At 38.8% G+C, this 26,471-nt stretch overlaps 1 protein-coding gene across 3 annotated transcripts; it reads left to right on the top strand.

Annotated features, from left to right (window-relative positions):
• The first annotated feature begins 2,316 nt into the window (after positions 1-2,316).
• Positions 2,317-26,335, top strand: hgfa (hepatocyte growth factor a). Of its 3 annotated transcripts, XM_067391073.1 has the most exons (18): positions 2,317-2,443; positions 7,038-7,182; positions 7,492-7,604; positions 8,051-8,165; positions 12,421-12,563; positions 12,965-13,085; positions 13,170-13,288; positions 13,588-13,753; positions 14,027-14,160; positions 14,923-15,016; positions 17,738-17,874; positions 20,202-20,234; positions 20,705-20,816; positions 21,051-21,125; positions 21,847-21,984; positions 22,065-22,171; positions 24,389-24,531; positions 24,620-26,335. In XM_067391073.1, exons 1-18 carry the CDS (start codon positions 2,380-2,382, stop codon positions 24,800-24,802), a joined length of 2,142 nt encoding a protein of 713 aa, XP_067247174.1. In that variant the 5' UTR covers positions 2,317-2,379; the 3' UTR covers positions 24,803-26,335. The 3 variants fall into 3 exon arrangements, with proteins under 3 accessions (XP_067247174.1, XP_067247175.1, XP_067247176.1); XM_067391074.1 differs by lacking the exons at positions 24,389-24,531; positions 24,620-26,335 and adding an exon at positions 23,017-23,860; XM_067391075.1 differs by lacking the exons at positions 24,389-24,531; positions 24,620-26,335 and adding an exon at positions 22,443-22,631.
• The last annotated feature ends 136 nt before the right edge of the window (positions 26,336-26,471 follow it).

Here is a 26,471-nt window from a genome sequence, read left to right as displayed (position 1 = left end):
CATTTAGAACTGCCCATTAACGGCCAAAGTGTGGATTTCCTGTGAAATAACGATTGTGCCCTCCACATGGTTCGCGTCTAAATACTCAAGAACACTTAGTTAAACATGAAGCCCGGCGTTCGGCAATCGGAATGGGATTGCTTCCAGCTGTGCCACTTCGACCAGCATCCAGAGCGGGGGAGATCCATCAGAAGTCTTTCTTTATTGATGCCGTGACTTATATTGCGTATATTGGCTTTGCTGTGGAATAGCAGGATGGGTGTGAAGTGGTCAGAAATGTAATTACTCCCAATCCCCCTCCTACTATGATTTCACTTTCAGATTGCAATCGAACTACTCTGTGCACCTGGAGGTGTCCTGGCAGATGACTGCTTTAATTTCTCAGATAGCTTAGTTTCATGGGTTGTGCTGTAATTCCTCAAAAGTCCACTTTGTCCCTGGGATTTTCTTTGAATTGGTTCTATTGTTTGCCTCTGCTGAATCTCTCTCCGATGCACTTTTTAGGGAATGTTTCATTTAATCATCAGTCCAAGCATTGATATTGATTGTATCTCCCAACCCCCTTAATTAATTAGTTCACTTTCAAATGAAAATGACCCTAAGCTTTACTCACCCTCAAGCCATCCTAGGTGTATATGGCTTTCTTCTTTCTGATGAACACAATCGGAGATATATTAGTAATTATTCTGACTCATCCAAGCTTTATGATGGCAGTGAATGGGATCAATGAGTATGAGCTGAAGAAAGTGTCTCCATCCATCATAAACCTACTCCACATGGCTCCAGGGGTTAATAAAGGCCTTCTGAAGAAAAGTGATGCATTTGTGTTAAAAACATATCCATATTTAACAAGTTATGAAGTAAAATATTTAGCTTCTGCCAGACCGCCTTCCATATTAAACTTACAAAGAAAGTGTAAAACTCTCGCAGTTCAAAAAGCTTATGCTACGTCCTACGCCTTCCCTATGCAACTTGCGAAAAAAGATGCTAGTTCCGTGTTTTTCGTAAGCTGAATACGGAAGGCATCCTGGTGGAAGCTAGATATTTTACTACATAACTTGTTAAATATGGCTATTTTTTACACAAACGCATCGCTTTGCTTCAAGGCCTTTATTAACACACTGATGTGTGAATACAATCTAAAAAATGCTGGGTTAAAAACAACCCAAGTTGGGTTGAAAATGGACAAACCCAGCGATTGGGTTGTTTTAACCCAACTATTGGGTTAAATGTTTGCCCAACCTGCTGGGTAGTTTTATTTAACCCAACTATTGTTTGAAAATGACTATATGGCTGACTGAAAATGAATCTAAAATGAAATTAAAATGTTCATTTATTAAACATATTAATAAATGTTAATTTAAAAGATATTTTGGGTTCATTTTAAGTAAGCAATACTGTAATTTGTAAACAATAGTTGAGTTAAGTAAAACTACCCAGCAGGTTGGGCAAACATTTAACCCAACTGCTGGGTTAAAACAACCCAATCGCTGGGTTTGTCCATTTTCAACCCAACTTGGGTTGTTTTTAACCCAGCATTTTTAGAGTGTAACATTAAAGATGGTTGACCACCTGCAAAATTGAGGATTTTTTTTTTTTTTTGCTATTTTTCTTATATTTATTGATTCTGAATTTGAGGCAAAAAAGAAGTCAAAATTAGTCTGCCAACTGACAATTTGGAATATATAATGCACTGACAATGTGATATGGTGCTGTTGTGTCTTTTTTGAAGCTCCAGTCCCTATTCACTGGAATTGCATGGAAAACATCGACCTGTACATTTCTTCAGAATTTCTCCTTTTGTGTTCCACCAAAGAAAGTAATTCAGTTTTGGAACGACATAAGGGTGAGTAAATAAAAAATAATAATTTGGGGTTTAACTATCCCTATTTGTAATCATAACCAAAACTACAATCTTGCTCATACAGGTTTTATTTATATTGTACAGTTTGTATAGTATTTGTATACATTTTAGTGCCTTTATAACTGTTTTAATATTTATTATGCACACATAACAAAACCTCAGAATCCAATTACAAGAAGCTCCACAAAACAACCACACTTTAGAAGTAAATCTACATTCATTATTATTAGTCAGCAGCATTCGAGTCAATCTGCATGTCTCTAATGTGGGTAACAGTCAGAGTTTTAGGAAATGAAGCATTCATTCGTGTTCTGATAAATCCCACATCCACTTCCAAATTTGAGATTAAACTCCCCAATAAACGCTGACGTCCGCGGCGCTTGCGTGAGAGAGAGTGAGTGAGAGAGCGAAAGATCGCTGCGGTCTGTTCCTGTTCATCACTCACACCAGCAGCAGCACCAGCTCGGACCTTATAAATTCTCCATCCCAAATCCTGGAATATCAAACCTTGAATCATGAAATCGGACATAATGTGGATTTATCAAACTCTTCTGTGTGTCTTGCTGTCCCTGGATGCGGGTGAGTGACCAGCGTGTAATGGGCACGTGAAGTGCGTTATTGATTAACTGATCGTGTTTTAAATAGTGTTCATCACAGTGCAAAGATGACTAACTATCTTCGAAAAGTGATTTTAAATGCTTTTTGAGGGTGAATATGATTCTGGAGATATTTGATATTATTTTTTGTGTGTGTGTTTAGTATTTAAACACACACATATTGTATTTCTCTTTTCCTTGCAAATTTACCATGGTGACCAAATACCATATAGTACTACTGCAGTTATTGATACTAGTGTAAAACTACAAGCCATCAGTGTCCTGACAATAAATTAAACAGCATGACAGATATATTCCAGAGGATTCTTGCATGCACTGTCTGAAGGAAATCTCATATTAATGATAAACTACATTGTAAACTCTGTCTCAATGCTCTAAAATTGGGTTTAATTAAACTTTATTATCTCTGAATGTAGTTTAATTGCTACAAAGTGGTGCCATAATCTTATAATAGTTATTATAACCTGCAGCTGTACACTTTTCAGCCACTTTGAATGACTTTACAGATGAAGAAACTTGAGTTAAAACTGGGTTAAAAACAACCCAAGTTGGGTTGAAAATGGACAAACCCAGCGATTGGGTAGTTTTAACCCAACTGTTGGGTTAAATGTTTGCCCTATCTGCTGGGTAGTTTTATTTAACCCAACTATTGTTTGAAAATGACTATATGGCTGACTTAAAATGAAATTAAAATGTTCATTTATTAAACATATTAATAAATGTTAATTTTCAAGATATTTTGGGTTCATTTTAAGTAAGCAATACTGTAATTTTTAAACAATAGTCGAGTTAAGTAAAACTACCCAGCAGGTTGGGCAAACATTTAACCCAACAGTTGGGTTGAAACAACCCATTCGCTGGGTTTGTCCATTTTCAACCCAACTTGGGTTGTTTTTAACCCAGCATTTTTTAGAGTGTACAAACAAGTAGAAATCCAAGATATTATTATAAAGATGACATTTTATGGCTACCATAGTAAATTGTTGGAATGTTAAGGATTGCTGAAAAAGGGGCCTTTTCTCCACACAGGGTTCATTTGAGTTTAAATCAATTTTCAATCCAATTTAATAAAAGAGCTTTCCACAACAGCTTTTTGGGGTGGAAAACTACAAATGCAATTTAAAGGGGAATAAACAAGCAAGAGGGGTTTAAATATATGTTCAGGGGCCCACAGTTTTCAAACTGTCTACATTTACAATAATGTATATTTAGTTTGGATTTTTCACAAATCCATTGACCCTTCCTCATGTTTCAGTCTCATAAACTGAAGCCTGGAGATGTTACATGCATCACGTAGTGCAGAGGATATGGGGTGGTGTGGCCTTATGGTAACAGTTCTGGGCAAGTTGTAGGTTCAAACCACACACAGTTACCACCATTGCGTCTTTTAACAAGACACTTTTCTGCAGTATCATCTTCAGATGGCCTGAAACTGTACAAAGCGCCAACATATATTTTACTTTCAGTCCTGTTCCACTGAAGAAACTGATGCTCACTAACAGTGACATGCATCATTAGATGCGCTACAGCAATGTAACAGACCCTTCCCGGAGTTCACATTTCCAGCAATGGGCAAACGCACATATGGGGTGAATGGACTCTAAAGCGGGCGTTATCGACGTGCTGTGCAACATCTGGACAGAGCCATTTCTCCCATATTTCACCATTGCAAATATTCAGCAGACCAGATGTGCTGCGTAAACACAGAACGAGAGGTTCTTCAAGCTTTCACTGAAGCTCTAGGAAAGGAAAGGACATTAGTGAGTCAGACTGAAACCATTAATGCTGATGTTTCACTGATGCCCGTTCTCATTGCTACCATAAACATCATCCCGTTGTTATTTAAGGAAGAGATTTAGCCAAATCTAATAAGCAGGCTGGGAGATAAAGATGCCCCCGACAGACCAGAAAGAGGAATTTAAAGGAGTCTAATTGGGGCGCTGAAGGAAAAGATCAATGTTTGAAGAGCAGCCTGATGAAATCCAGATGTGTTCAGATGCGGCCCAAACATTAATAATGTGTTCTCACCAAAACCGCTTCAGCCACAGGAGTTCGGCCAGAGATGCGGGACTGCGCAGCGCTACGCGTGTCTGAATCAAACTGAGGAGCGTTACCTTACACCCCTGATTTTCAACAGTTTACTGAATCACTCGATAATCAGGGCACCGGGCCCAGAACTACTGCACAGAGCTGATCCAAGTTCATGCCCACGCTGAGTGAGAGAACAGCCTATGGGAGAGTATGTACAGTTCACTTATCAGACTTTAAACAGGATAGTTCAACCAAAATGAAGTGAGCATGACTGTCAAGCCTTGAAAAGGACAAAAAAGCCCCATAAAACTGTCATGAAATTAGGCCATGTGACTTATATGCTTTTTCACAAGTCATTCAATAGATTTGTGTGAAGAACAAACTGAATTTTCTCTGGTAACATTTGTGATTCGGTGAGTCTTTGACAATGATTCTTAAAACAAATCATTTATTCCAATTTGTGAGCTATTGAACTGACTCAAAAGAATGATTCAGTCGAGTTTTGAGATTCAGCCCTTATGGTTTACTTGTGAGCACACTTATGAAACATACAAATGTGACACTTTTGTTGACATCACAAGAATGTGCACGAGATGACGATCGCAAGTCCGCAAAATTGCAACACATCAAGCGCGCAAACTCTCTGATCTGGTTGCTGTTGTTCTCAAGTTAAATTCAGCATGGAACAGAAGTTGTTTATTTCTTCATTATTGTGACGTATATAAGAAAAAATGTTGAACGGGGATTGATTTTGTCCATGGGGAATTGATTGGATCATTGTGGTTTGCTATTGCTGTAATGTCATGTGAGTGACAGGTTGTCCCGCCCTCATGCTAGTAAACATGTCATCAGAAAAGAGAAGAGCTGTCACTGCAAGAGTGAGGGGAAATTATTATGTACATGAATTTAAAGGATTAGTTCCATTTCAAATAAAATTTTCCTGATAATTTACTCACCCCCATGTCATTCAAGATATCCATGTCGTTCTTTCTTCAGTCGAAAAGAAATGAAGGTTTTTGATGAAAACATTCCAGGATTATTCTCCTTATAGTGGACTTCAATGGCCTCCAAACGGTTGAAGGTCAAAATTACAGTTTCAATGGAGCTTCAAAGGGCTTTAAACGATGGGAATAAGATTTTAAGATTTTCGAAAAAATGTAAATGTATATGCTTTATATAAACAATTGATCGCCTTCCAAGTGCTTCCGCCAAAAGCGCACTTTCGTATTCTTCAAAAAGTTTACGCTGTATGTCCTACGCCTTCCCTATTCAACTTATGGAACGAATGCAGTGCCAGTTCCGTTTTTTCAGTTGAAGAAGTAGAATTGGGAAGGCGTAGGACATACAGCTTTTTGAAGAATACAAAAGTGCGCTTTTGGCGGAACCACTTGGAAGGTGATCAGTGGGCATCTTGGATGACATGGGGGTGAGTAAATTATCTGGAAAATTGTATTTGAAAGTGAACTAATCCTTTAAATCAAATCAAGTATAATAAATACCGCAGTATTTCATTAAAAAAAGCTTACTGGAGGGGGAAATTATCAGTGAATAATGTCTTATTTCATTGTGTCCCTCACTCAAAGCTATCATATGATTCAGAAGACTTTTTATGAGCCAATAAGAGGCAGATAAGAGAGTTTTGGCTTACACTTAAGAGTGCAGATAAGCAAATGAAGAGTGTAAAGTAGATGATGGACCTGAAAACAACAGAAAGATTATGTATATGTTTTATTGTGGGAGTTACCATGTGAGCTTTGCACATGTATGTAAGCTGACTTCGGAAATATCCTCGGACCACCACAGTGCAGTGAATCATGACACACGTATGTGTAAGTGAGAGTCTGGGCCCCTTTCACTGGCCTCTCATTCATTTCTGCAGAAGAGACAGTCATAAAATAGAGTTTAGTAATGTGAAAGAATGTGAATGCTGATGAGTCTAGCTTTGTTTACTCTGCTTGCTTTTGTTCATTAAAGACCTTTAGGCACCAAAAATTTTTGAAAAACATCAACAGCATAATTAGACTGATTTCTGAAGGGTCATGTGACATTTAAGACTGGAGTAATGGCTGCTGAAAATTCAGCTTTTCCATCACAGGAATGAATTACATTTTAAAGCATATTTAAATAGAAAACAGTTATTTTAACTATTATAATATTACTGTTTTATCTAATGAATATTGCCTTGGTGACTTTTCAAAAGATTAAAAAATCTTACCAAACTTTGTGTATATTGTAAAATATTTATATAAAATTTTAAGCATCACATGTCAAAACAAACATTAAAAAAAATATTTAAAAAGCTCTTTTCGTTACACACTATATAAGAGTATAAAATCTGTCAAATTATATCAGTTTTAAGTCACACTGACACAAATTTCATACAAATGGGACTGTTTCCTGAGAATGACCCTTCTGATAATGTGTGTGACAATTCTCACATGTGTGAGATTACAAGTGTTCATGTATGTGTGTTTTAAGTATCTGCATATGTGTTTGTGTTTAATCTCCTTGTCTCTTTTGTTCAGCGTGCAGGAAACAGACATTGCAGAGGTATCAGAAAAGTGAAAACAGCCGGCTGCTTTGTACAGACTATCCAGAATCTCCTCGAATTAGAAACCTCTCGTTGGATGACTGTGCACGTAAATGCAGCAAGAGCAAGAAGTCCTGCAGGTGACACACGCACGAGTTTAAAGGGATTGTTCAACCAAAAATGAAAATTCTGTCATCATTTACTCATGTTGTTTTGTTTTTCTTATTAACAAAAAAGAAGATATTTTGAAGAACGTCTCAGTGTTTTTAGTCAATGGGAAATTGTTTTGGACACTCTTCAGAATATCTTCTTTTTCAGGTTTGGAACGTCATGAAGGTGGGACAGTATTTAAATTTTTGGGTGAACTGTTGATTCATCTGATCGTGGTGGATCTCTGACCCAACAATTGTCTTCTGTTTTCTTGGTTTTCGCTCCTTGCTTCCTTACAGGGCATTCTACTTTGACCAGATAAACAGGAAATGTCACTTGCTTCCCTTCGACCGTTTCTCCGAAGGCGCAAAGAGAGAGCGAAAACTCAATTGTGACCTTTTCGAGAAGAAAGGTAAATATTTTGAATGCCCTTTCGAAGAAGTTCACTCACACTTGACTTTTTACTTTTATGTCTTCTGAAGTTTCCTGGAAATATTTTGTTGTAAAACCATGCAAATGCCAGCCATGTTTGTTTAGATTCCTGGCTCTAAGTGTAAAATCACTCCTTCCTATGTATAAAATCACCTCTGTCATTGTAAACAACATATGCGTAAGAGATTTGGCAGCAAACGGAGTATAAGAAAGCATGACTGATAAGTGTTGACGGTAACAAGATGCCGTATGTTTATGCTTTCAGCAAAAGCTGGAGTTTAACATTTTGATTTATGCCATAATCGTCAGTAAAACTCTTGTTTGGAGACTTAAATCACATCAGGATGTCAGTAAAATGTGTAATCTGTAAACAACGGTCATTGTATCAGATTATATGAATATCTGTGTGCCGTATGTTTTCCACAGACTATGTGAGGGAGTGCATCATTGGGTCAGGTGTCAACTACAAGGGGAGGAAGTCATTCACAAAGACTGGAATTACGTGTCAATCCTGGAATATGTCCATACCGCATGAGCACAAGTAAAAAGTCACTTTTTTTTTTGCTTTCTCTCTCTTTGACTTTCTGGGATGTGCCACTTTAATGTGCACTGGTGGATTAAGTCATTGTCATTATTTTCTGTTCAAATAGACCTAATTTAAATTATAAGTGAATGCCATTTTTATGTTAAATAAATGTAACACATTAAGATTAACACGTCTTTTTAACAGTTTTTTAATGGTTTAGTGCATTTAATTCTATTAACACTTAAACACTGCAGCGGTGTTGAGAATGAAAGTTGACACGGCATCTTAAAAACATTATTTGGGATATCTGGTTCTAGCTAATCAAAAAAGCTTTTCTTAAAGGATTAGTTCACTTTCTAATGAAAATTACCCCAGACTTTACTCACCCTCAAGCCATCTTATGTGTATATGACTTTCTTCTTTCTGATGAACACAATCAGAGCTATATTAATAAATATTCTGACGCATCCGAGCTTTATAATGGCAGTGAATGGGGCCAACGAGTATGAAGCTGAAGAAATTGCATCACATCCATCCATCATAAACGTAATCTACACGGCTCCAGGGGGGATAATAAAGGCCTTCTGAAGCGAAGCGGTGCATTTGTGTAAGAAAAAATATCCCTATTTAACTACTTATTAAATATCTAGCTTCTGCCAGACCGCCTTCCGTATTAAACTTATGAAAACGTATGAAAACGTACAAAAACGACACGCCAGTTACACTTTTTTCGTAAGTTGAATACGGAAGGCGTAGGACGTAGCGTAAGCATTTTTAACTGAAGGGTTACACTTTTTCCGCAAGTTGAATACGGAAGGTGGTCTGGTGGTAGCTATATACTTTACTTTATAACTTGTTAAATATGGATATTTTTCTTACAAAAAAAATGCATCACGCCTTTATTAACCCCTCGAAGCCCTGTGGTAATAAAACACGAAGAAAGGAACATGTTTAATTTGATCATTTTTAGGTTAGCTAACATAATGTCATTGAACTTAAATTAAAATGTAATATATTTTCATAATTTCAAATAAATAAACCAGAAAGCTTCTTTATTATTTAAATTATTAGTCAAGCACTGAATACTGTACCCCTAAATAGCTGTCTCAGCCAATAGAAATGCTTTGGGGAGGAACAGGATCTTGCAAGACACCGACATGCAATATTGTGACGCCTCTAGGCTCCTTAGTGAATTGTTTTACAACAATGGATCCGGTGCAGTCAAATAAAATGCAAACAATTTATCTTAGTATAAATAGCATATCCCTTCTATTTACACTGTGTGAATAACATCTATCACTATTTGCACTTATAAACAAGAAGCTAATTATTGTGTTTTACACTGTGTGCAAACATTATCTAGGACTATTTACACTCAGTGTAAATAGCATTTAAGTTCTGTTACACTTTGTGTAAATATCATCTACCTTTTTAACACTCTGATTAAATAGCTACAGCTAATAAACAACGCTATTTATAGTGAAGTTTTGCCTCTGTCTCTTAAACCGCTCATTCCTCTGTAACTCATTCTCTCAATAAGCTTATCATTTGCAGCTTTCATATGGTCTCTGTCAGCTAGCAATTTTCACAATAGTCCTCACTGTTCCTAGCACAAACTTAGCCGTTAGCTGTTAATTGCCTTCAGCGTGCTGTCTGCCAACAATCACTGATTAGTCTAGACTGCAGATGAGATTGTTTTCAGGCCCGTCGTTTCTCTCACAACAGAAGTAAAGTGAGACTATATGGAGTGATGCCTTGACTGCGCAAACACGAGCCAATCTGGTTAATGTGGTCAATTGTCGCCAGGTCCTTGTTAGCCAAGATGTTATTAGCTCTACGAGCTACACTGCTTACAAGCTGTATAAAGATTTTAGAGGTGAGAGAATGAAAGAAAGATAGAGAAAGAATGAGAAAAGGAGGATTTATGGACTGAAGTCATGTTCTGTCTGCCCTCCAGCTGAGCTCACAAAGCCGCAGACACATTAAAATACGAGCAGCATTTGAGACTAGTGCACAGATGCTAATCCTCCTCCCTATGGATAACAGTACTTTCCGACTTCGATTCCCTTCGAACTTTTTTCCATGTGATAAGATCTTTTTCCTCTCATACTTAAGCTTCTCAATCTATCCACCAGCACAATGTGTCCACCTGTCCCATCCATTTGGCCAAGCCAAACGGGGAGACAGTAGAAAATGATCAGAAAGAGTGTGATGAGAACCAAGTAAATCTACTCTGAGAAGACAAAAAATGCAAGCCCCTTTTCCACCAAGAAGGTGTCGGTGCTTGTACCAGAGCTGGCGGCCAGCCAACGCTGACATGCTCCCATGAAATGTCACTTTATTAAGACGAAATCTTTTGTATGTACACAAATGGATAGTTTCCAATAAATTACCAATTTCCGACTCAAATGACCTCCTGGTGTTGTGAGTGTGATTAAAGAAAGTTTAAAGTTTCTGTTTGGATTGCATTCATAGTGCAAGAGCATTTGTTGGCAGCCAGAGAAGAATAACTGGCTAACATCTGTTAGCACAACATCATTAGCTGTAGAGATCTCAGGCCTCATGTGGAACCAGCCACAAGATCCAGATGCAGGAACACAGTCCATTCCAGCACCACACGCCTTTTGTAACCCAGTTGTTTAAGCAATTCATCTGTGCTGCATGGCTTTTGTTTAGATGGTGTCCTGATCTGGTGTCATTTTAACTTATTTTGATGTTTCAGAGGCAACAGACCTTTAGGTCTAGTACTGGATTTGGTTTTAAGAGATCAATTCAAAGTTTAGGTTCACTTAGATTCAGATAGCATATGTTGGGATATAGTTAGCTGGTTTTACATAGTTGAAGCTGGTCATTTATGGTTGTTAGCTGGTCCATGCCATCTTAGGTGATATTCAGGTCAATCTGGTAGATCATCGTTCCTCAAATCTGGCCTTGAAGGGACACTGCCTCGAGAGTTTTGCTTCAACCCTAATCAAAGACACCTTAGCAAGCTAATCAAGTTCTTCAGAGTTACTTGACAATTACAGGTAGGTGACTTTGATCAGGGTTTGAGCTAAACTCTGCAGGGCAGTGGCCCTCCAGGGCTGAATTTGAGGAAACAAGTGGAGGACAATCCATCCATCTTCCATACTGCTTATCCTATATAGAATTGTGGGACCTGGTAGACCAGGGGTGTCCAATCCTGCTCCTGGAGGGCCACTTTCCTGCAGTGTTTTGCTCCAACCTGCCTGTTCTGAATCTTCTAGTAATCTCAAGACCATGATCAACTGCTTTAGGTGTATTTAATTAAGGTTGGAACTAGAAGAAAACCATGCAGGAGCAGGATAGGGCACCCCTGTGTTTGACCATCTTGATCAACCTGTTTTGAGAGTGTAGAGTATCCTGATGTGGACCTCTCTGCTGAACGAACAACATGCTTCTTAACTAGCTCAATCAGGGAGACTTCCATGATCAAGCAGCACCATAGGAATGAAAAATGCTGGTCAACCGGTTTCTCCTGCTAAGTTTTGCTCATGAACAACATGGCTATGCCAGTTCTCAAGGTGAACCGGCACCAAACTAGCACAAACTAGAAATTCATACTTGTCAAAGCAGACCTTTTAGGCTGATTATGCTGATTTACTCAATGAGTGTTCCAAAAGACCAGGAGTATCCAATCCCGCTCTTGGATGGCCAACGTTCTGCAACTTTCTGCTCCAACACACCTTCCTGGATATTTATAGTAATCCTATAGACCTTTTCTGTGTCGGAAGTCAAATACTTCCATACTATATAGTATGCGAAAAAAGTATGCCGACAGAGTAGCATGTTAGAATACATAGTATTTGAAAAAAGTAGGCAAAAAGTATCTGGATGTCTCACTACTTCCGCTGAGATTCTGAAGTGCCCATTCGATGAACACTTTACTCTCCCATGGCCACGGGAGAGGAATTGTAAATGCCGGTGAAGCGGCGCAACTGTGGGTCACATGACAATGAACATGGCAGATATAGTACGCCCGAATTTCCTTCATACTACGCACATTCATGTTCTATAAAGAACATACTTTTTTAACAGTCTCAAAGTAAGTTTCTAACCAAATGTTGTACCTACTATTCAGTATGCGATTTCGGACGCAGCGCTTGATTAGCTGTTTCAGGAGTGTTTAATTAAGGTTGGAGCTAGAACAATAGCTCTCTACGAGCAGGGTTCGACAAAAGTTAATTTGACCTAGTTGATCACATTGACTGAAATTTTAACCCTCTCCTTTTTCTATATATTTATTTATCAGTTTCAAGCCTGCCAGACACAAAAAGTTTGACCTGCGTCAGAACTTCTGCCGAAACCCAGACAATGATCCAAGCGGACCCTGGTGCTTCACTGAACTCACTGAGACTCGGCACCAGGAATGTGGGCTGCCCCAGTGTTCAGAAGGTTAGAGATGACCTCTTATCTACTATAATATGTGCTTTTGTGTCGATTTTGATATGAGAGTATGCAGAATCTGTTTTCATCAACATTTTTGTTGAACCTGGAACAACATTCCAATCAACCTATCAGATTTTAGGGACGAGTTTACAGTTTATGTCAAGTTTAGGCTTACATTTTAGGGATAACTTATGGGTAGGTTTAGGGGTAGGGATATGGTTAGGACTAAATTTTTGGACCAGAAAGTTGTTCCAAATATGTTGACCCAGGAACATGTCTAACTCTGCAAAATCAGGACGTGCTAAGAGTACAGTATGTGAATGTGTTTGTGTCTGTTGCACAGTCTACAGTATAGTGCACTATTATTATGTGTGCATTTGATGATTGTAATACCTGTGTGTTTATAGTGGAGTGTATGAGGTGTAATGGGGAAACATACAGGGGGCCCATGGATCACACAGAGAGTGGGAAAGAGTGCCAGAGATGGGACTCACAGAAACCTCATAAACACACCTACCAGCCTCACAGGTGCACATTCACATACTCTCTCTCTCACACACACACATACACACACAACTGTGTGATTTACGCCTTCTGTATCTGTATTTATAGGCATGTAGGTAAAGGCCTGGATGACAACTACTGCCGCAATCCCAATAATGACGTGCGTCCATGGTGTTACACAATGGACAAAAACACACCATGGGAGTACTGTAACATCAGTGTGTGTGGTCTGTTCACATTTCTTCATCTTCATCTTCATCTTTCTTTCTATAAAACATGCATGCTTTGGTGTTTTAGCTTTAGTAACAAACTGAATATTGTCTGAATATTGTTTGACTTTCCTATCGCAGATAGTTGCATGTGTTCGATATTTAGTTTAGCCCAGGGATTGTGTACAGGTGCACTAGCTTGTTGTAAATCTTGTGGTTACTCCTGTATTTCATCCATGGCATCTTTCCAGTGGAAATATTTTTCAAATGCTGATGCTTGGAATTCCTGACATTCTCTCTCCCTTTCTCTGTGTCAGACTCAGATAATGATGTGGAAGTGGAGGTGACCACCTCTTGCTTTCGGGGTCAGGGAGAGGGCTACAGAGGTACAGTCAGTGTGACCCCTGCAGGTGTGACCTGTCAACGCTGGGACGCCCTATTTCCTCACAACCATTCATACACACCCCACAACTATAAATGCAAGTGAGTCATTCTACATGGTTTTTTTTGTTGTTGTTGTTGTTGTTTTGCTTTTTTGTATTATCAGAACTACATTACACTTTTTGATGAAAATATAAAACAACATATTGTAAGCATTTGGTGGTAGCTTACTGACAAAAGTCAAAAAGTTATGGGATGATCCCACGATTAGGGGTTTGTTTACATCTGATCCTAAATCATTCTGAAAAAGAAAATGCAAAAAATGCATACATGCAAAAATGATTTTAAATAATTGTTTGTGTGTGTCCCACTCAGGGATCTCAGAGAGAACTATTGCAGGAACCCTGATGGTTCTGAAATTCCCTGGTGTTTCACCACTGATCCAAAAGTACGCAAAGCTTTCTGTACCAACATCCCCAGATGTGAATCAGAGAGCTTCGACAGCACAGGTAAGCCCACACACACACACACACACACGCTTACACACACTCTCACACATGTACAACACTGCATGACTAAGCATTGTGATATTATATTAGCCGCCACATAATGAATTGTGTTGTTCCAAAACTCTTAGCTCATCATAATTTACAAGAATTTTAATGATGAAAGACAAAGATGTTTTGCGCAGAGGCGCCATCACGGACGTTTAGAGACTGCCTGTAAAGATCTGGCACCCAGCTCGAGTGCGGTTTTGTTCTGGGTACCCTCGCATTCCCCTTCGTCTGTGTCACACAAGCGCTCCTAAAAGAAAAAGATTCTTTTGCACAAATCGTGTAGTCCGTTTCAAAATCCTGTTAGAATAATCTCTTTTTTTCATGTGTGTTCCAGCTTTGTGTTTCAAAAGACACATTTTTCACCAGAAGAGTCCCTTTGAGGTTTCAGGTCAGAGAGACAGGGCAGTGCCTCTCTGGATTCACTCAAACTTCAGTCAGATCTTGGCACAGACAAAAGCTTTTTTCCCCTACATGTTTGCCAACCACCAATTGTAAAGTGGTCCCTGACGTGAAATCGGCCCTCCCCCACTAGTAAAATGCTATTTCAAACATGCTTATTTCATGACAGAATGGATACAATCAGCAAATCCATAAATAATCTAAACATGGAGCTTTGAATAAGCATGGATTTTACTGAAGGTACTGTACATGCATGTGTTTAGGCATGTTAACACTGTTTATGTTATCTTTATGTCTGTTTTATCTGTGTCCTAGAATGTTATGAAGACAACGGGGAGAGTTATCGTGGCAATTTATCGAAAACAAGATCTGGTATTCCTTGTGGGCTGTGGTCCGACCACACATTCAGGTACATGTTTCCTGGAAATCACTGAAACCATTTAAAGCTGCTGTGCCATTTTTATTTTGCCCATGTTAAAATGCATTCTATTCCATGGTAATGTTCAGAGACAACAAGTGAGAAAATTGCATACTCTTTGAGTAGGTACTCCTTTTTAAATAAATGATACTGTTTAAAGGATTAGTTCACTTCCAAATAAAATTTTCCTGATAATTTACTGTCATCCAAGATGTTCATGTCTTTCTTTCGTCATACGAAAAGAAATGAAGGTTTTTGATGAAAACATTCCAGGATTATTCTCCTTATAGTGGACTTCAATGGCCTCCAGACGGTTGAAGGTCAAAATTACAGTTTCAGTGCAGCTTCAAAGGGCTTTAAACGATAGGAATAAGGGTCTTATCTAGAGAAACGATCGGTTTTGTGTATAAACACAAAATATCGCCTTGAACGTACTTCCGCTGTATGTCCTACGCCTTTACTATTCTACTTACGGAACGAACATGGTGCCAGTTTCGTTTTTTTTTCCATAAGTAGAATAGGAAAGGCGTAGGACATACAGAAAGCGGAAGCGGAAGTACGTTCAAGGCAATATTTTGTGTTTATAAAGCATATACAGTTGTATTTTTTCGAAAATGACCGATCATTTCGCTAGATAAGACCCTTATTCCTGGTCTGGTATCGTTTAAAGCCCTTTGAAGCTGCACTGAAACTGTAATTTTGACCTTCAACTGTCTGGAGGCCATTGAAGTCCACTATAAGGAGAATAATCCTGGAATGTTTTCATCAAAAACCTTCATTTCTTTTCAGCTGAAGAGAGAAGGACATGGACATCTTGGATGACATGGGGGTGAGTAAATTATCAGGAAAAGTTTATTTTAAAGTGGACTAATCCTTTAAAAAAAGCACAATACACCAGCTTTCAGATATTTTCAACATTGCTGGGTCTGAGTGATCAACCAATGGCTTGGTTGGGGGCTGGTTTAAACACAGAAAACACTACCGGAATTGTGGAATCCAGTCATAAATATGGAATTGACTGTATGACTCGGAATGACACTGAATTTTGTATGAATAAATCAAAAGTAAATTTCAATATGGGCTAGTGTCTGTAAATGTTAAACTGCACAAAGACATTTTCTGCATGAGTAAGTGGCGCAAATTTATGAAAAGATCCAAATGGCTTACATTTAATCCAGTGCTCAATATTAAAGCTGCCGTCCGTAACTTTTTTTGGTTAAAAATAATCCAAAATCAATTTTTGAGCAAGTACATAACCAACTAGTGTTCGAAACGATCTCCTTACCTTAGTCTGATTCACAACAGTAAGCTTGTAATAATATTTTCTAATTCGAGTGGTACTGGTAGGTTTCTGCAGGAAATTTGAGCATGCCACCGTTCGTCTTTGCGTCATTACGTCATTACGTCACGTGTGTTTACATAAAGAAGAAGTCTCAGCTATCACATGTGAGGATGCTGCAGGTGACAGATCATTTATAGCCTTTTCTCACAGCAGCTGGAATAATTAAACTTATCATTTTGATGGCGGATTGTATGGGATGACAAATGGACAATTAGAGATTAGACTGGCCGAGACGCAGCCGACGCAAGGCGACAACACATCCAGCTTTGGTCGCCACTAGTTGTTTTACGACAGCTTGGCGTGAGCACTATTCAGACTCTCGACTATGTAGAAAAATCTAAATCAGTCACTGATGAGGTTTTTATTCTAGTTAGGATGCTGTCTTAGAATGCAGCTCTCCATGTAGTCAGTGAGGCATCTCACTGGGTTTTGAAATATTTAGAGCTTTTTGTGCACTTTTGCTCTCTCGTGGGTTCCTGTTGACTCTTGGAGCCAGTTTTCCTCGCAGAAATCATATATTAGCGCTGATGTTGAGTTTGTTTTGAAAGGCGGTTATCAGGCAGTATTACAACATTGAAAGAGGACTGAGGCAGTGATAACAAACAGAAGAGGGAGAGCCAGGCCGCTCATATTCATCACTGATACACCGAGGACAGAAAATACCACACACTGTTCTTCGGGAGACAAATGCCCCATAAAGCAACTCGCTCAGCGTCCTGTAGTCCCTCAGCTCGGGCTAAGCTGTTAACATCACTTAATTTACAGGAATTTTAAAAGCCAAAATGGCACAGACAGATGGACATGTTGCAGGAGTGACCTCTGACCCCAGGAAGTGCTGTCCCCCGCTCTCAAAACACGGGCAGATCAAAGCCAATCAGCTTCTTCAAATGGCGTCCAGCCAGTGAGTCTGCCTCACATGGGGTCGAAAGGTTGTCTCTGAGAAAACTCAACGTTGGCTTGTTCAGCGGTCACCAGGGACGAAAAATTACCTCTCCACTTTATCACTCTCTGTTTCCTACACATTTTTCATTTTGGGTTTTCGGCCCCTGCGATCGGAGGGCTGTCTGTCTCGCTCTAGGATTTATTTTCTTTGTAAGTCAACTCCGTAGAAGACGCTTGGCATGCAGTTTCGGGCTGGATTGCGTGTAGTCATGAGGACAGGTGGTGTAATGCGCAGAGCCACAGTGACTGTTCTGAGTTCATACTTTCATACTTTTATGGTCACTGGAGGGAGGATAAGAATATGATTCCTTCTTTGAACATCTTGTCAAACAGCGAAATACGAGTCAACATTTCCATCCCTCTTGTGTTGGCCTGTTTCTCTGAACTGAGTAGCTGATTTCCTGTTCTTTGTTTTTATGTGTGTGAAGGAGAGACACGCGGTCAGCGAAGGCCAGCGCGGGCTTAGAGTTGAACTTGTGCAGGAATCCAGACCGAGATAAGCACGGGCCATGGTGCTACACATCCAACTTCTCCATTCCCTGGGACTACTGCGGACTGGAGCGCTGTGAGTCTGTCTGTCTACTTGTCTGTCTGTCTATCTGTTTGTCTGTCTATCTGTCTGTCTGCCTGTCTGTCTATCTATCTATCTATCTATCTATCTATCTATCTATCTATCTGTCTGTGTCCATCTGTATATCTATCTCTCTGTCTGTCTATCTATCTATCTATCTATCTATCTATCTATCTATCTATCTATCTATCTATCTATCTATCTATCTCTCTGTCTGTCTATCTATCTATCTGTATATCTATCTCTCTGTCTGTCTATCTATCTATCTATCTATCTGTCTGTCTATCTCTCTGTCTGTCTATCTATCTATCTATCTATCTATCTATCTATCTATCTATCTATCTATCTATCTATCTATCTCTCTGTCTGTCTATCTATCTATCTGTCTGTCTGTCTGTCTGTCTGTCTGTCTGTCTGTCTGTCTGTCTCTCTATCTATCTATCTATCTATCTATCTATCTATCTATCTATCTATCTATCTATCTATCTATCTATCTATCTATCTATCTCTCTGTCTGTCTATCTATCTATCTATCTGTCTGTCTGTCTGTCTGTCTATCTGTCTGTCTATCTGTCTGTCTCTCTATCTATCTATCTATCTATCTATCTATCTATCTATCTATCTATCTGTCTGTCTATCTCTCTGTCTGTCTCTCTATCTATCTATCTATCTGTCTATCTATCTATCTATCTATCTATCTATCTATCTATCTATCTATCTATCTATCTATCTATCTATCTGTCTATCTATCTATCTATCTATCTATCTATCTATCTATCTGTCTGTCTGTCTGTCTATCTATCTATCTATCTATCTGTCTGTGTCCATCTGTATATCTATCTCTCTGTCTGTCTGTCTATCTATCTATCTATCTATCTATCTATCTATCTATCTATCTATCTATCTATCTATCTATCTATCTATCTATCTATCTATCTATCTGTATATCTATCTCTCTGTCTGTCTATCTATCTGTATATCTATCTCTCTGTCTGTCTGTCTATCTATCTATCTATCTATCTATCTATCTATCTATCTGTCTGTCTATCTCTCTCTCTATCTATCTATCTATCTATCTATCTATCTGTCTATCTCTCTGTCTGTCTATCTATCTATCTATCTATCTGTCTGTCTGTCTGTCTGTCTGTCTGTCTATCTATCTATCTATCTATCTATCTGTCTGTCTATCTCTCTGTCTGTCTCTCTATCTATCTATCTATCTATCTATCTATCTATCTGTCTGTCTATCTCTCTGTCTATCTATCTATCTAACTATCTGTCTATCTGTCTATCTATCTATCTATCTATCTATCTATCTATCTATCTATCTATCTATCTATCTATCTATCTGTCTATCTGTCTATCTATCTATCTATCTATCTATCTATCTATCTATCTATCTATCTATCTATCTATCTATCTATCTATCTATCTATCTATCTATCTATCTATCTATCTATCTATCTGTCTGTCTGTCTGTCTACTTGTCTCTCTATCTATCTATCTATCTATCTATCTATCTATCTATCTATCTATCTATCTATCTATCTATCTATCTATCTATCTATCTATCTATCTATCTATCTATCTATCTATCTATCTATCTATCTATCTATCTATCTATCTATCTATCTATCTGTCTGTCTGTCTGTCTGTCTGACTTTTGTTCCATTTATTGTTCTGTCTGGACTTTTTCCTTTTCTAATTACACTTATAGCAGTTAGATATATTAATTTATTTAAAATGCCTTGAATAGTTGAAATATCAATTCTACATTCTACAACCTCACTTCAAATTCAGAAATTCAGTTGGAATATTAAACACATTCTCAGCTTAATTCTGAATGTCACACAACTTATATAATGACAGACAGGGTCTCTGACTTACACGGCAGGGGTGTTTTGTCATTATTTGTAGCTTGTGAAGGCTTACATATGTTATGCACAGAGTTTGTGTCTGTGGTTTTTGTCTCCTTGAATGAGGCGTCAGACTATAATGTCAGACAGATGTAATCTTCTTCATTTTTGTGCCCATGCAGCTGTGTCACTGCAGCTGGATTTTTATAATTGTGTTGCATTCAGACACGTCTGTGATGGTCTGCTGGTGCGTGTTGATGAATGAGATAGTGTTTGTGTAGGCTTGGCGTTCGTCATTGTAATAGGAAACACATTAAGGGGATTATATTTAGGTTTTTACAAATTACATTAGATTCTTTTTTTAGGTTTCAGCAACATCAGTGGGTAATGTTCACATGTCAAATGTTTAATTATAATATTTTGTTCCTGGTTTTTGGTGCAAACTAACATTTATTGTCTTTTCAGGCAAATCAATGTCATCTGATGACCATCAGAAGAGTAAGTTCATGGCAAATTTCTTAGCTGATAATAAAAGAAAAGGGTCGCTGGCCTCTTGTGATAACAGTCACCAAAGAAAAAACTGTGCTAAATGCAAATAATAAAATAATAGCAAACAAATAAATAAATAAAGCATTTATGCACTGGACAAAATGAAGCCATAACCACAAGTGTCCTATTGATTTTCACAGACTATGATTAATTTACTTTGTTTTTAGAAGATTTACATAATTATCCATTTATTTTTGGTCAGCCTGTAATTAAATTTGCATATTTTTGGGCCTGTGTAGATTTGTTGTTATGTCCAGTGTACTATCTGGGTCCTGTGGGAAAACCACTTGAGAACCACTGCACTATGATACTATGTACTGCATATCCAATATGTACATTTTTAAATATATATTTTTAAATATATATATATAAATATTTTTCATTAAGTCTTCTCTGACAGTTACCGTTTTCCCTCTCAGCAGGTGGAGGACCGAAACCCTCTTGCTTTATACACAAAACCACACGGATTGTTGGGGGGATGCAGGTGCAGCGAGCAGAGGACGGAAGCTGGGTGGTCAGCATTCAAAAAAGGTACACACTTCCATTTTGCATGAAGTATTATTTTAATCCAATTCAACCGACATTAATCTACATAATTGACGGCAAATCTGCAGATAAAACTGTGATAGATTATTTAATATACACTGAAATATATATACATTATGATTTAGAATAGTATCTAGTAAATTTAGCATAAATATAGCATAAGGGGATGGTAATTCCTGTAACCATAACAGCACATTCTGATTGGTTCTCCTCCCGCAGGAACAGACACTGGTGCGGAGGTTCACTCATCAGAGAGGAATGGGTTCTGACCGATCAACAATGCTTCTCCACCTGGTAATCCATCTCACATCCGCTAATGACTAGCCACTCTCTCTTGTCAATGCAAACCACATTTGAGTTTTCCTCATTCTTGGGCGTACAAGATTCTGGCCTGTCTCGGCCTTGTGTTCCCATCTGTCAGTTGATGTTTTCTATGAGACGTGCGGATCCAGGGTTTCCGGTTTAAGAGAGAGTAGTGACAGATCCGCTCGGACTGTGACTGATGGCTCTCTGCTCTGTCAGCGGTGCATCTGTTTAGACTCGGTGTTCGGCTGTGTGATATACGCCTGTGGATCTGCTTCAGTGACACTTGAGTGAAAACCTGCTGGCTGTGTTTAGCTTGAGGGGGGAAAGGGGGACAGAAGGAGAACGAGAGTGAGTGTGTCTGGCTTTTAGATCATCTCTACATTCCCCAGATCCGCTCCCTGGTGGGATCAGCTATCTTGTGCTTTGCATGAAGACACAGACCGGGCTGGACGCTAGAACTGACCTCTGCGTCTTGATCAGAGCTGGAGATGAGTTTACCAGAAATGCTCGCCAATATACATATCTCATGCTTGTAGAAAGACTGCTCTGCTATGTCTGCGATCCAGATTATATATTTTCAGAAGGCTAAAATGACTTATCATCGTTCTACTTGGATACTTTAGTTGCATATTTTAGTTGTCATGAAACTTCTGTTTGACATATATGCTTATACATCATGTTTTTTTGTTTTTTTTTGCACGTTCCTCAGTGTTCCTGACCTCTCGGAGTATACTGTGCAGGTGGGGCTCCTTCATCTCAACGCATCCGCTGACACACAGGGTCTCCGGATCGCACATGTGGTCTGCGGGCCCGAGGGATCCAACTTAGCCCTGCTTAAACTCACAACGTAAGTTCATTTATGCATCTGGCTATTCATCTTCTTATGCATCCAGCCATCCTTATGGTAACTCATAGTCTTATGCCCAGGCCTGCACCTCTCTCTGAGCATGTGCGAACTGTGCAACTTCCTGTCGCAGGATGTGCTGTTGCAGAAGGCACTCACTGCCTCATGTATGGCTGGGGAGACACTAAAGGTACTATTCTGTTCTATTTCTTTGAGATACAGTAACATTGTTGAATTGTTGGTTTCCATTTTATTTTTGGATAAATTTTCCATTTTAAAACCTGAAAAAAGCCTTTCAAATAATTGACCCATATGTGTAAAGCTTGTATAACAGTGTAAATTTGCTGTCCCCTCAAAATAACTCAACACACAGCCATTAATGTCTAAAACGCTGTCCACAAAAGTGAGTACAAATTGGGCCCAGAGTGTCAATATTTTGTGTGTCCACCATTATTTTCCAGCACTGCCTTAACCCTCTTGGGCATGGAGTTCACCAGAGCTTCACAGGTTGCCACTGGAGTCCTCTTCCACTCCTCCATGACGACATCACAAAGCTGCTGAATGTTAGAGACCTTGCGCTCCTCCACCTTCTGTTTGAGGATGCCCCACAGATGCTCAATAGGGTTTAGGTCTGGAGACATGCTTGCCCAGTCCATCACCTTTACCCTCAGCTTCTTTAGCAAGGCAGTGGTCGTCTTGGAGGTGTGTTTGGGGTCGTTATCATGTTGGAATACTGCCCTGTGGCCCACTCTCCGAAGGGAGGGAATCATGCTCTGCTTCAGTATGTCACAGTACATGTTGACATTCATGGTTCCCTCAATGAACTGTAGCTCTCCAGTGCCGGCATCACATTTACATTTACATTTACATTTAGTCATTTAGCAGACGCTTTTATCCAAAGCGACTTACAAATGAGAGTAGTAGAATCAATTAAATCAACATGAGAACAACAGTGTATAAGTGCTGAGTGAAGTCACAGTTATGTCAGTAAAGTGCTCATAGCGAATTTTTTTTTTTTTTTCTTTTTTTTTTCAGATAGGAGAAGAATATTACTAGAGCATCACTCATGCAGCCCCAGACCATGACACTCCCATCAACATGCTTGACTGTAGGCAAGACAGACTTGTCTTTGTACTCCTCACCTGGTTGCCGCCACACACCATCTGAACTAAATAAGTTTATCTTGGTCTCATCAGACCACAGGCCATGGTTCCAGTAATCCATGTCCTCAGTCTGCTTGTCTTCAGCAAACTGCTTGCGGGCTTTCTTGTGCATCATCTTTAGAAGAGGCATCCTTCTGGGATGACAGCGATGCAGACCAATTTGATGCAGTGTGCGGCGTATGGTCTGAGCACTGACAGGCTGACCCCCCCACCTCTTCAACCTCTGCAGCAATGCTGGCAGCACTCATACGTCTATTTTCTCTGGATATGACGCTGAGCACGTGCACTCAACTTCTTTGGTTGACCATGGCGAAGCCTGTTCTGAGTGGAACCTGTCCTGTTAAATCGCTGTATAGTCTTGGCCAGCGTGCTGCAGCTCAGTTTCAGGGTCTTGGCAATCTTCTTTAGCCTACGCCATCTTTATGTAGAGCAACAATTATTTTTTTCAGATTCTCAGAGAGTTCTTTTCCATGAGGTGCCATGATGAACTTCCAGTGACCAGTGTGAGATCGATAACAACAAACTTAACAAACCTGCTCCCCATTCATACCTAAGACCTTGTAACACTAACCAGTCACAAGACACTGGGGAGAGAAAGTGGCTAAGTGGGCCCAATTTGGACATTTACACTTAGGGGTGTACTCACTTTTGTGGCCAGCGGTTTAGACATTAATGGCTGTGTGTTGAGCAAATTTACACTGTTATACAAGCTGTACTCTCACTACTTTACATTGTAGCAAAGTGTCATTTCTTCAGTGTTGTCACATGAAAAGATATAATAAAATATTTACAAAAATATGAGGGGTGTACTCACACGTATATATATATATATATATATATATATATATATATATATATATATATATATATATATATATATATATATATATATATATATATATATATGGTCTGTTTTATTTGGTGTTTACTTGAAAACACAGCTCTAGACTGCATTCAGATGGTCTTAATAATAATGACAATGACTTATAACATCTTTTGTTCATGTTTGTATCTTGTGGAAGAAGAACAAGATACACAAATAAATATTTAATCTGACTCAGCATCATTAAAATACACACTAGAACAAACAAAACATTCTTAGCTCGTATATAACCCATTTTTCCAAACCTGTGTTGAGTTACTTAGACACATAAGGCCAAATAAATGAAGCTAATTGAACTTGCATGAAAACTTTCCAAACCATTCAATTTCTATTAAAGCTGACCCTTCGACCTCTCTGTTAGGCACGGGACATGAGGGCAGTCTGAAAATGGTGGGGCTTCCAATTGTCAGCAACAAAAGGTGTTCCCAAAGCCACAAAGGTATTTTGCCCATCACAGAGACCAAAATCTGTGCTGGAGGCAAGAGAGACCAGGGTGTTTGTGAGGTACGAGTCAGATCAAGGTCTTTGAGGAGTTTTGTTGGTGTTTATTCTATGATTATGACCTGTATTCTTCTCCATTCACCTCTTACAGAAAGACTACGGTGGCCCATTGGTGTGCCAGGAAGGAGAAAGCAAGGTCATAGTGGGCGTAAGCATCAACGGCCGTGGGTGTGCCGTCGCCAGGCGTCCTGCTGTCTTTGTCAACGTGGCCTTCTACTCTGAATGGATCCGCAAAGTCTTCAAATACTATTCAGACATGGAAATAAGTTACTAGACTGTTATATTTTCCAATGTGGTGAAAATATACTCATGGCGCGTTATGGTTTTTGGTATCTACAACATGAAGACCACTGTTGCTGTACGATTGGCATAGAAACAACTTGGAGGCCAGAGTTTGGTTTTAGATTAAGATTTTTTTTTTTTTTTTTATTAAATTAAAACCACTGGTACAGAAAAGGTGCAAAACAAGAATATCTGATGTTCTCACAAAGAAACTGCAACAATCAGATGTCAGACGTGATTTTTTTCAAAACCAACAAATGAAGGAAATGACAACTTTTGAACTTTTTTTTTTTTAGAAGATTCTTGTGGCTGGTGAGTTAAATCTCAAAAATCAAGGACAGATGGATACATAAGGAAAGAAAAGCAATTAAAAGAAACTGTGGTGTTCATCCATATGAACATATTTGTCACAAACCAGAGCAGATGTTTTTCTAAATGTCATTCCCTGGAGATACTTGAAGATGGCAAAAACCCGACGTTTTCAGACAGGTTGGAGCTTTTGTTTTCACTGGGGTGCATTTTTCCAGGTGTTATCACTTGCTCACAGCTGAATTTTCTTCAATGTGCATCATTTTAAAGGCATTTCAGGTGCAACTTAGGAGGACGAAATTCTGTAACACTGTTTCCAAAACACCAACATCAACCCCTTCACAAATCAGATTTGGAGCGTCAGTCAGCACCGCGGCCAGTATACACGCCCAAATGGGATGTTATCACACATTTCCAGAAGGGTTCAGTGACTTTCTAATGTTTCGCACCTTGCCTTACTCCAGTTTGGAGCGTTCTGTGGCCTCTTTGGGGCTGTTTTGTGTACTGCACTCCAGAGAGTGTGCGAATGTCACTCTGTGCATCCGTAGGTCTTATAGATCTGAAATTACAAACATCTGAAGGTCTTTCCTTTCACATGGTGTAATATATCTGTCGAAATTTTATATGCAGTTTGCGAAGTATTTATTTATGTCTTTTATAGATGAACTGAAGTCATGGCATTTCATCCTCCTGAAGTGTTTATTGTGTTTAATCTGGCGTGTAGATTTGAAACATAACATTTGTAAACAAAACAAAAGTACGATATGTCTTTAAAGGAAAATATTGGGCCATAACAAAACGTTTCGACTCAAAGACGGCTCCCCGAAGGTTTATACGCCGCACATGTGTGCGTCGTCTATGTGGAGGGTCTTTTAAGCCTAAATTTAGCCAAGAGTGCAAAGACACTTAATCAAACTGCAGTGCTGAATAGAGTAACGCAGTCGAGAACAGGCAGGGTAACTGTTTAAACTAATGTTTATCATGGTTTTAATACAAAAATGTGTTTTATTGTAAATATTATGCTCACTATGTATATAAGGTGCCTGTATTTTGACATTTTATCAATTTTCACACTTGTTTTGTATTGTACACATCGGTTCCTCTTTGCGCTGCTGCCATCAGTGGTCTTAATATTGAATATCTAGGCTGCTGTTGTTTTTAACACTATTTTTATGACTGTTTTATATTTCCAACTTTTAAAATGTAAGTAAATATACATGTGAACTTTTTTATTTTGTATTTGTACATAATTAAAACTTTTTAAAAAGTTATTTTTGGTCATTTGTAATATTTCAGTTCCTATTAAACAGTGTTGTTATTGTTAAGTAAAACTATTAATCATTTTTGTTCAA

This window comes from Chanodichthys erythropterus, chromosome 8 (genome assembly GCF_024489055.1).
Source record: "Chanodichthys erythropterus isolate Z2021 chromosome 8, ASM2448905v1, whole genome shotgun sequence".
Classification (NCBI taxonomy): domain Eukaryota; kingdom Metazoa; phylum Chordata; class Actinopteri; order Cypriniformes; family Xenocyprididae; genus Chanodichthys; species Chanodichthys erythropterus.
The sequence above is the reverse complement of the archived record's forward strand: the minus strand, read 5'-3'. Positions and strand labels throughout refer to the sequence as shown.